The 10,683-nt window shown below is 49.1% G+C and overlaps 1 protein-coding gene across 1 annotated transcript; it reads left to right on the forward strand.

The window, feature by feature from the left end:
* The first annotated feature begins 322 nt into the window (after positions 1 to 322).
* On the forward strand, positions 323 to 1,228 carry LOC135830965 (uncharacterized). Its single transcript, XM_065343209.1, has one exon. It carries the CDS (start codon positions 323 to 325, stop codon positions 1,226 to 1,228), a length of 906 nt encoding a protein of 301 aa, XP_065199281.1.
* The last annotated feature ends 9,455 nt before the right edge of the window (positions 1,229 to 10,683 follow it).

Raw genomic sequence — 10,683 nt, forward strand, 5'->3', positions numbered from 1 at the left:
GCGAAGAAACCATGTCGTCGAGTGAAGAAAGGGGCTGTGCCGTCCTTGTTTTCTTTCCGACCTCCGCCTCCGACCCCCAGGCTGTCACGCGCAGAACGGTTAGCTGTTGGTGCAGCTCGTGCAGCTGAGCTGGAAGCCCAAAAGCAGCTGCCAAAGCCAGGCGTTTCGGCTGTAGAGTTCAAGCTCCAAGGAGAGCTACGAACGAAGAAATCTAAGGTGAAGGAGTTGGAAGCCGAAGTTGAAAGTTTGAAAGCTGAAGTCACTCACCTTCGCTCACAGCTCTTCCGTTATGCCAATATAATTATGTGACAACGAGGAGGAGATGGAGTTTCTCACTGGACTAAGTAATGGGGCATGGAAAAGTCTGTGGTCCTACCTGCAAGTACGCCCAGGTGCAATCTTGAGTGAAAAATCAGCAGCAAGAGAGCAAGAAGGCCGGAAAATAGCTCGTGGCAGTGGCCGTGTCTCTATCCTGTCACAAGAAGATCAGCTACTACTCACGCTCATGCGTCTTCGCCTCGGCCGACTTCAAGAAGAGTTGGCTTATAGCTTTGGTGTTAGTGAGAGTGCTGTTTCATCGATACTGAAGATGTGGATCAGTTTCCTCTACCTTCGTCTTGCAATGATGCCTATCTGGCCGGAGTGGGATGATGTTGCAAAGTCAATGCCGCAATCGTTTAAACAATCATTTCCGGACACCTTCATCATCCTAGATGCTACAGAGCTACGCTGCGAGATTCCTAGCTCACTCTCATTACAGTCACAGCTCTATTCGTCGTACAAGTCCCATACTACGGTTAAGGGTCTTGTTGGAATCGCACCAAATGGTACATTCACGTTTATTAGCCAACTCTTTACTGGCTGTATCAGCGACAAGCAGCTTGTGGTCGAGAGCGGTATCATTCCACTGCTCGACTCTGTGCCACCAGGCAAGCGTGTGATGGCAGATCGTGGCTTCGCAATCCAGGACTTGCTTGTTAAGCCTGGGCTCATCTTAAACATTCCTCCGTTCAAGGGCTCAAGAGCGTTCATGCCCAAGGAAGATGTTGTCAAGACACAAAAAATTGCCAGTGTTCGTATTCATGTCGAGCGCGCCATCGGCAGAGTCAAGTCAAGATCTCACATCTTCGACAAAGATATACCGTTGGTGCAGTTTGCTTCCATCAGCCAGGTCTGGACAATCTGCTGTTTGTTGAGCAACCTCTCTGGCCCACTGATTGTGGAGTAAGGAGCTAGATGTTGCACTGCTGATCTAGTTTTGCATTGCCCACTTTTGCTGCCATCTGAACTAACACGATCCTCCTAAGTAGGTCACAGCATCGTCCACGTATGTTGCAACCATATTTCTTTACTCACTTCACTCACTTCGCAGAGCACAATGGCAGGCTACCTTCTGCTGCTTCTTGTTCGTGACGTGCACAGTTGCACCTTCTCTCTCTCCCCCCCCTCTGCATAGAGGTGACAACTCGCATCATCTTTGTAGCTACACTCTGTGTAACACCATAATATTTGACATGCACCCTCAGTTCGCATCCCCCTGATGATGGCCAAGTGCCGAAACGTTGTAAATTAACTCTGTTGAATGGCAGCACAAGTTACTACGTTTAACGTATCTGTTCGCTTTCATGGCTTCCGCGATGAGTCGGGTGTGTGTGTGTGTGCTCGTGGGTGCGTATGTTTGATGACAACACAGATTTCACAAGTTGCTATGTTTTAACGTAGCTGTTCGCTATCATTGCTTCCGCAATGGGGCGGGTCTGTGTTTGTGCTCATGTGTTTGATGACAGCACAGATTACTTCGTTTGAAGTACCTAAATACTGGTTCGGATATACAGCGCTATGGGAATATATTTCAGAGATGAAGCTGCAGGAAGCCTCAGCCCTTCTTCACAATATTATTTGACACAGTATATTTTACAGTGTACCACAGAACCTGCAGATGCTGCACAGCGGGCCAATGTTGAGCAAGCAGTGGCATATTGGACAAGAGTGGGGCGCGGCAAGAGTAGCTCCCCCGACCAATGGTATCGGGTTCATCACTACCCACAAGCGTCAAAAGACAAGGAGAGTTTAAAAATAAATAAATATATAATATGTCTTTCCCTCAAACTAGTCAAGATATATACAAGCGAAGATACTGCCAGGATGAGGTTGCAGCATGTTGTTAGGATAATCAGCACAAAATATATGTACAGGAGTGGAATGACCAAGAAGTACGTGGGAGAGAGCAAGCGAGCCAGTGGAGCAAGCTAGGTTGCACAAGCAGACTGTCGCAAGTCTAAAAATGTTACGTCGGCTGCAGGGTTACCAGCAGCAGCAGCATTGAAGTTCAGCCGAGGGTAGTAGTGTGAAAAAAAGTACTCGAGATAATCAGCCGCCTCAGAAGTAGGCACATCTGCAAGAAGTGCACCACTACCCCCCATGGCAATGAGAGTCAAAGAGGATGAAACGCCCCTGGCAAGAACACAGAGAGATTGAGTATGGAGTGACAACAAACACAGCACCGTATGCAAAAGAAGCCACATTCTGCGAGCGAGTTGACATCAACGACACCATTGTGTCCAGAGCAGCAGGTCGGACAAATGACTCAGCACACATATCTACTCCTACACTTGGCTGAAGTGCTAACACTTCATCACATGAAAGGAGTTCGTTGGTGTGCAGAGAATCATAAATACTGTTGCCTGAACGCATAGCTTCACACATGGCAGCAGCACTGGTATCGACAGCACCATCAGCACTAGCAGCCTCAAGACTGTTGCGAATAAACACAGCAGAGATAATCGTGCAAGCATTGCTGCCGTTCCTACCATCAATTGTCGCCTGTGATAAGTCGGGGGGAAGCAACATTTCATATTGCGACCAGGGGGACACAGCGGATCTTGCAGCAGCAGGAGCAGCAGCAGGAGCAGCAGCAGCAGCAGGAGCAGGAGCAGCAGCAGGAGCAGCAGGAGGAACAGGAGCACTACTTGGAACATCAGGCGGTACTGGTCGTTCCAGCTTGCGCAAGTACGGCAAAGCATGCACAGCATAAAACGCAGTGAGTGCCGGCAAAATGGAGCTGCTATAAAGATCAAAGTCAGCATAGATACGCTCCAAGTGAAAGCTCTGTCCTAACCAAACAAAAAAAATCACACCAGGGCAGTTGACATACACCCAGCTGACCTTGTACTTGCGTATAGTATGGATGCTGTCTGCTGAGTTTCAGTTGACCATCCTCTTCTACCAAACAGAAGTTGCTGTCCTGGGCAGTAGCTTCAGCCACAATCAGAGACTTTTCAAAGGCTGCGTACGGGCATTTGACTTCCAACAGCCCATACGGAGGTTGCGCAGACCGGTCAAACACCATTGCGTCAGGGGAAGCACCGATGCACTGGTACATTGGGTCCACTGCAAGACCACAATCTCGTACCGAAACTGGCAGGCCACCGGCACTCTTGACAGACTGATACTTGGCAACAGCATCACGCTCATGCTGTTTCCCATGGCGGATGGCAGGAATGTGTGACAAAGAGCGCTGGTTGAATAGAGACGTCAGGAGCTTTTCCTGGCCAGTTCTACAGTTCACAATTCTCTCGCTGATTAATGCCTCTACGATCACCTTGTGATTATGAGTTATACATACATACATACTTACAGTGCACAATGCGTCGGAAGTTGGATGCAGTAAGGGTGTACATATGGCGATCTATCCACTCCTTGTTCGACGACTGGCCGATGGTTCGGCGTTCCAACGCCTGTGCATCCTGCAAGCTGCATGGCCAAACAAGTCCCATCGAAGTGGGTTCTTTTCGAGCAGGCAGTGGTAGTGGCGGAAACCGTTTCTTCCTAGTCGACGCCGGCAGTGATTGAGGAGCGACTGGGGCGTGATCAGGATTCCTTTGGTAACCCAATGGACTGCCACGAGGTGTCGGTCCATACAAGCTTGTCACAGTAGAAAACTGCCGTGGCAACAGCTGCTTCATGCCACAACCATCAGGCAACAAGTCACGGAAGCGGCTGACATTCTCTACTGACGGTGTCCGCAGCTCTCGCTCCCTGCTCTCGTAGAGGGAACATTTGACAGGTGGGCCCTTCCTCTCCATGGACGCCCTCTCGACAACAGTGTCCATGTTGGGCTTGGGTTCAATGTCTCGTTGTCTGGGACCCCAGCTGCATGGCAATGACGTGACGGACCTTGCCTCCTCAGTGCAGCGGTACTTTTCCAGCACCATCAAGAGGGCAAACACATGAGAGCAGAGGCCTCCATCGACGCCAGCCACACATCCCTCACACGTGGCATACGTTACTGTAGCACTGGTGGACTCCGGGGCTGTAGCAAGGACGAGCTTCTGACAGTACTTTGTCGTTTTGTGCTGTGACGCCCAGCACTTGCCAACAACAAACGAGTTCATGTCACTAGTGGCCACAGAGACATCATGCACGTATCCTCCGAAGAAGAACTCATTGCCTCTCTCCAACGGCCGCCGAACCATCACCACTCCTGCATCATCTCCTCCACACTGCACCGATTTCCCAGATTTCAGCATGTGCTCAATGAAAGTCGACGTCGCGTGATACGTTGGTAGCAGCTTCGGTAGTTTCTGGTCAGTTGGTAGTTCAGCGTTGCTCAGTCTTCCGGCGCATCGCAGTATGCCGTTGTCGTCAATCACAACACCAAGGTTAGCAACTGAACTGTGCTTGGCATTGGTCTTGATAGCTTTGAAGATGTCAGGGAAGGCCTCGCGTTGTACCATTCGAGTCCACCAATCTCGCGCAGCCTGTATGTCTTGTGACACGATGTCGTAGCTGTTGCTGATCTGAGAGAGACGTGGTGAGTTGGGACGCAGTTTCTTCAGGAACTTCATGCACAGAGCAGTGATTTTCAGGACCTTCCTCAAACTGCTTGTTCTCGTAAGCACGCTGCCGAGGCCAGATGGAATGGTGTGTGGACTAGGTTGGTCAGTAGCACGATCGCTGCCACCAGTCACCAGGCTTGCGGTATGAAGCGTTGGTGCTTGCTCCTCCTTGCTGGCTAGGTCGGATTCGTCAGCTGAGAGTGTGAGGTCCTCGTCTGGCCATTGATCTGATGTGGTACGTAACCAGTCCGGACCGTGCCACCATGACTCCTGAAGATCGGCCACCAAACCGCCTCGGCTAGCGACATCAGCAGGGTTGCACTCTCCAGGAACATGGCGGAAGGACAAGAACTCGCCGCAAGTACGAATCTCTGACACACGGTTGGCCACGAATACGGACAGTGGCTTGGATGATTTGATCCAATGCAGAACACAACGCGCGTCCGTCATAGGGTGATGTTGGTAAGTAGGAGATCGAGTTCATCTTTGCAGAATCGGGCTGCCCGTGAACCAATCGTCACGCCAAGTAGTTCCAGCCGTGGCAGGGTGAGACCGTTAGGCTTGCCGTCCTTGGACTTCAGCGGTGCAAGACGTGTCTTGGCGAAGAGGAGCTCACAGGTTGTCATCATGGCTATGGTTGTGCGGAGGTAGACCACAGTTGCAAAGCCCAGTTGTGACGCATCGGTGAAGACGTGTAGCTGGTAGGTAGCATCGGTTCCATTAGCAATTGGGTTGATTTGCCTGGGGAACGATAACGAGCTGACCTCGCTCGAGGCTGCATGGAGGGTCAGCCAGGTGTCCAGTAGGTGTCCAGTCAAGACAGTGTCCCAGTCCATACCAGCTTGCCACAGAGAGCGTAAGAAGACCTTGATACGAAATGTGACCGGAGCAACCAGTCCCAATGGATCGTACAATGATGCAGCATACTTAAGGACAGCGCGCTTAGTCCAAACCGGGTCGGTGCTGGGTTGGGTTCGAGGACAAGCGAGCTGTTGACTGTCATCCTTGGTGTGCCACGTGATTCCAAGAACGTTGACACTGTCGCCCTGTGCCCTTTCCTTGGCATCCATAGCTGTCGTAGGAGACACTCCACGGTCTCGAAACTTCGATGGATCTCCATGGGCCTGTTGGGTGGTGCCGGTAGTGCTTCCAAACGGCTGTACAGGGATGCAATGATGATCTCCGCTGAGCCATACTTCGTCTTCAACAGATCCTTGATGGTGGTATAGTTTGCACTTGTCAACGAGATGCCCGCTATGGCCTTCGCCGCATCGCCGGAAAGGCAAGATTTCAGGTATGAGAACTTGCTGACATCCGCAATGGGCTGGTTGTCGATGGAAGACTGGAATCGCTCCGGCCACTCAATCACCTTGCCAGAAAAGGACGGTAGAGTCAGCTTTGGCAGCTGGACGTTGAGGCGTGATGGCTGTGGGGCAGTACTGAGGCCAGCTGCCGCGGTTGCAGCGTGGGCTGCCGCTAATGCCATGGCCTGTATCATGTCCGGGGAATTGGTTGGTGTCGGGACAGTTGGCTGGGCCTGTGTTGTATCCGTATGCTGAGCCTGAGCCACAGGGTTCTGAGTAGTAGCTCTGATGTCCGTGCCTGTGGACATTGTGCTACGCCTTGCCTCCACACCCGTGCTAGGGCTGTCCAGTCTGCCTGCAGCAGATTCCGTGTCGCCCGTGCTTGTTGCCGGCAATTCCTTTGATTCCAGCAGTTCGCCCGTGGGCCTGTCCGTCCCATCACTGTCCACGACCACTACCTCCTGTATTGTATCGTGCCGGGTGGCCTTCTGGGGTGTTGCTACCTCTGCAGCAAGCTCCGTCACCACTGGTGAATGTGTCCCTACCCCTCTATAGTCGAGTAGTGCACGTGCGTCCGACACACTTGTGCATTCGTGGTCAAAGCCATCATCCCAGGCTTCCAAATCAATTAGTGCGTCTTCCACACGCTCGTCTGCCTTGCAGTTCTCCAGCAGGGTACCAATCTGCTCGGACAGGTCGTTCACTGTGTCAATCAAGGGTAGGATTTTCTCAACATCACTCTGAAGTGACAACAGACTAACGAATTTCTCCTCCGTTTTACGGAGTTCATGTTCGATCCTCCTCCTTACTCGCGTCACCCTTCCCTTGGCCCTGCCTCGCTTTTTGACTAGGTCGTTGTAAACCACTTGGTCCAGGACGTGAGATGTGCTTTGCTTCTCAGTCGTCTGATCCAAGGACTCCTCTCCATCGTTCGTTGTTGTCTGTTCAACCTCTCCGTCCATCGTAACAAAACGAAAGTTGTTGGACGCGTTGGTTCCAAATCCTGGTCTCTACAGCACCATGTCGAGAACGGTAGGGGAAGACAGACTCATCAGACTCATTCTCATACCACAGTTTCCTTTCTAAAAACTTCACCTTCAACCATAATCAAAACTTGCCAACAACAACCGTATGTTTGTGTGTGTGTGCGTGCGTGCATCATGCAAGCGCGGATCATGCGGAATGCAATGATGCAACTACAAGAAAACAAATCTCGGCAGCAACGAGTGCATTCAGAGAAGAAGAAAACAAGTTCAGATTTAAGTAGTTTGTGATGAGCAGCAAAGACAAACATGCAGGAGAGTATAATTATATGATGAGATGGAGGCGACATTGGGAATACTCGGATTCACAATGTACGCGTGCCATCAGCTGGGTAATCAGAGTCGTCGTTGGACATCGTAAGTCCCAACTCAAATGTATTTGGAATATGATAATAAAATGTTATGGCAAGTTGGACTGTCTGTTGATTAATTACGATATGATCATGCAATGCGGGAGTCTATACTTGCAACTTCAAATTGATATGAAGTAGTCTTCATGATGTGGTGACATTCATGACAGCAGTGCCAAATTTTCTGAGTCACTGAGTGTGGGTGCCAGCGCCCTACAAGCAAACCAAAAATCAAACCAATGCGACCACTGACATTACAGCTGGCTCATGTTATAGAGAGGTACGTTGACATTCAAAGTTGAGCACAAAAGGTCAAAATCCGACTATTTCTAACCTTTCTGCCCGTTCGCAGCTCAGAAAATGACAATGACCATCCTCATCTCGTTGTGTAACTGGACATAGACAAGGGCACCCAGAAAAAGACCCACATTTCTCTAAAGAACTTGCCCAGGGCTGCTGAAAGCTGAATAATACCCTATATCAACGTTTGAGGCTTTTTACCCATGAATCTTCACTTTGCGACTAAACTATTCACAGCACTGCCAGTTTTTCTGGGTCACTGAATGTGCGTGCCAGCGCCATACAAGCAAACCAAAAATCAAACCTATGTGACTACTGACATTACAGCTGGCTCATGTTATAGAGAGGTACGTTGAAATTCAAAGGTGAGCACAACTGGTCATAATCCGACATTTTCTCTCTTTTACGCCCGTTCGCAGCTCAGAAATTGACAATAACCATCCTCATCCCGTTGTGTAGCTGCACATAGACAAGGGCACCAAGAGAAATAGTACCATTTCTCTAAAAAACTCGCCCAGGGCTGCTGAAAGCTGAATAATAACCTATCTTCTAGTTTAGGGCTTGGTACCCGTGAATCTTCACTTCGCGACTAAACTATTCACAGCAGTGGCAAATTTTCTGGGTCACTGAATGTGGGTGCCAGCGCCCTACAAGCAAACCAAAATTCAAACCAATGCGACCACTGACATCATAGCTGGCTAATGTTATAAAGAGGTATGTTGATATTCAAAGTTGAGCACAAATGGTTAAAATCCGACATTTTCTAACCTTTCTGCCCCTTCACAGCTCAGAAAATGACAATGACCGTCCTCATCTTGTTGTGTAGCTGGACATAGACACGGGCACAAAGAAAAACAGTCACATTTCTCTAAAGAACTCGCCCAGGGCTGCTGAAAGCTGTATAATAACCTATCTCCAAGTTTAGGGCTTAGTACCCGTGAATCTTCACTTTGCGACTAAACTATTCACAGCAGTTCCAAATATTCTGAGTCACTGAATGTGGGTGCCAGCACCCTACAATAAAACCAGAAATCAAACCAATGCGACCACTGACATTACAGCTGGGGCATGTTATAGAGACGTACGTTGAATTTGGAAGGTGAGCAAAAATGGTCAAAATCCGACATTTTCTTACCGTTATGCCCGTTCACAGCTCAGAAATTGACAATGACCATCCTCATATTGTTGTGTAGCTGGACATAGACAAGGGCACCAAGGGAAACAGTCACATTTCTCTAAAGAACTCGCCCAGGGCTGCTGAAAGCTGAATAATAACCTATCTGCAAGTTTGGGGCTTTTAACCCGTGAATCTTCACTTTGCGCCTACACTATTCAGAGCAGTGCCAAATTTTCTGCGTCACTGAATGTGGGTGCAAGCGCCCTACGAGCAAACCAAAAATCAAACCAATGCGACCACTGACATCATAGCTGGCTAATGTTATAAAGAGGTATGTTGATATTCAAAAATAAAATAAATTTCACGGTTCGCGTGAGACTCGGCTGGAAGCCGAGTTTTCCGCATCCGCCGTGGGAACGCCACCACCCTCTAGGATCAAAGGCGCAGATGCAGCGCCTAAACGGTGGGAGGTGAGTAGATCAGACCCACCACCAAGTGGTCAAAGACCGAAATCCCATTAGCTGCATCCATGTTACCCTCGTGCCAGGCCACGAGTTCCCAATTAACTGTGGGTCGCAGCACGGCTGGAAAAATTCCTTCCGCTTCCAAGCAGGACTTGAACCTGGTACCCTCTGTTTCTCAATCATGGTCTTAGACCATCCCACTATGCCTGCCTGCCTGTTGATATTCAAAGGTGAGCACAATTGGTCAAAATCCGACATTTTCTCACCTTTATGCCCGTTTGCAGCTCAGAAAATGACAATGACCATACTCATCTGGTTGTGTAGCTGGACATAGACAAGGGCACAAAGAGAAAGTCACATTTCTCTAAAGAACTCGCCCAGGGCTGCTGAAAGCTGAATAATAACCTATCTCCAAGTTTGGGGCTTGGTACCCGTGAATCTTCACTTTGCGACTAAACTATTCACAGCAGTGGCAAATTTTCTGGGTCCCTGAATGTGGGTGCCAGCGCCCTACAAGCAAACCAAAAATCAAACCAATGCGACCTCTGACATTACAGCTGGGTCTTGTTATAGAGAGGGACGATGAAATTCAAAGGTGAGCACAATGGCCAAAATCCGACATTTTCTCACCTTTATGCCCGTTCGCAGATCAGAAATTGACAATAACCATCCTCATCTCGTTGTGTAGCTGGACATAGACAAGGGCACCCAGAAAAAGACTCACATTTCTCTAAAGAACTTGCGCAGGGCTGCTGAAAGCTCAATAATAACCTATCTCAAAGTTTGGGTTTTTTTACCCATGAATCTTCGCTTTGCGACTAAACTATTCACAGCAGTGCCAAATTTTCTGGGTCACTGAATGTGGGTGCCAGCGCCCTACAAGAAAACCAAAATTCAAACCAATGCGACCACCCACATTACAGCTGGCTCATGTTATAGAGAGGTACGTTGAAATTCAAAGGTGAGCACAAATGGTCAAAATACGACATTTTTTCACCTTTAGGCCCGTTCGCAGCTCAGAAAATGACAATGACCAAACTCATCTCGTTGTGTAGATGGACATAGACAAGGGCAGCAAGAGAAACAGTACTAATTCTCTAAAGAACTCGCCCAGGGCTGCTGAAAGCTGAATAATAACCTATATCAAAGTTTGGGGCTTTTTACCCATGAATCTTCACTTTGCGACTAAACTATTTACAGCAGTGCCAAATTTTCTTGGTCACTGAATGTGGGTGCCAGCGCCCTACAAGCAAACCAAAAATCAAAC

This window comes from Sycon ciliatum, chromosome 1 (genome assembly GCF_964019385.1).
Source record: "Sycon ciliatum chromosome 1, ocSycCili1.1, whole genome shotgun sequence".
NCBI classification, from domain to species: domain Eukaryota; kingdom Metazoa; phylum Porifera; class Calcarea; order Leucosolenida; family Sycettidae; genus Sycon; species Sycon ciliatum.

Coding starts and splice junctions, on each gene's coding strand:
- LOC135830965 (XM_065343209.1), top strand. CDS start 323: ATGGAGTTTCTCACTGGACTAAGTAATGGGGCATGGAAAAGTCTGTGG.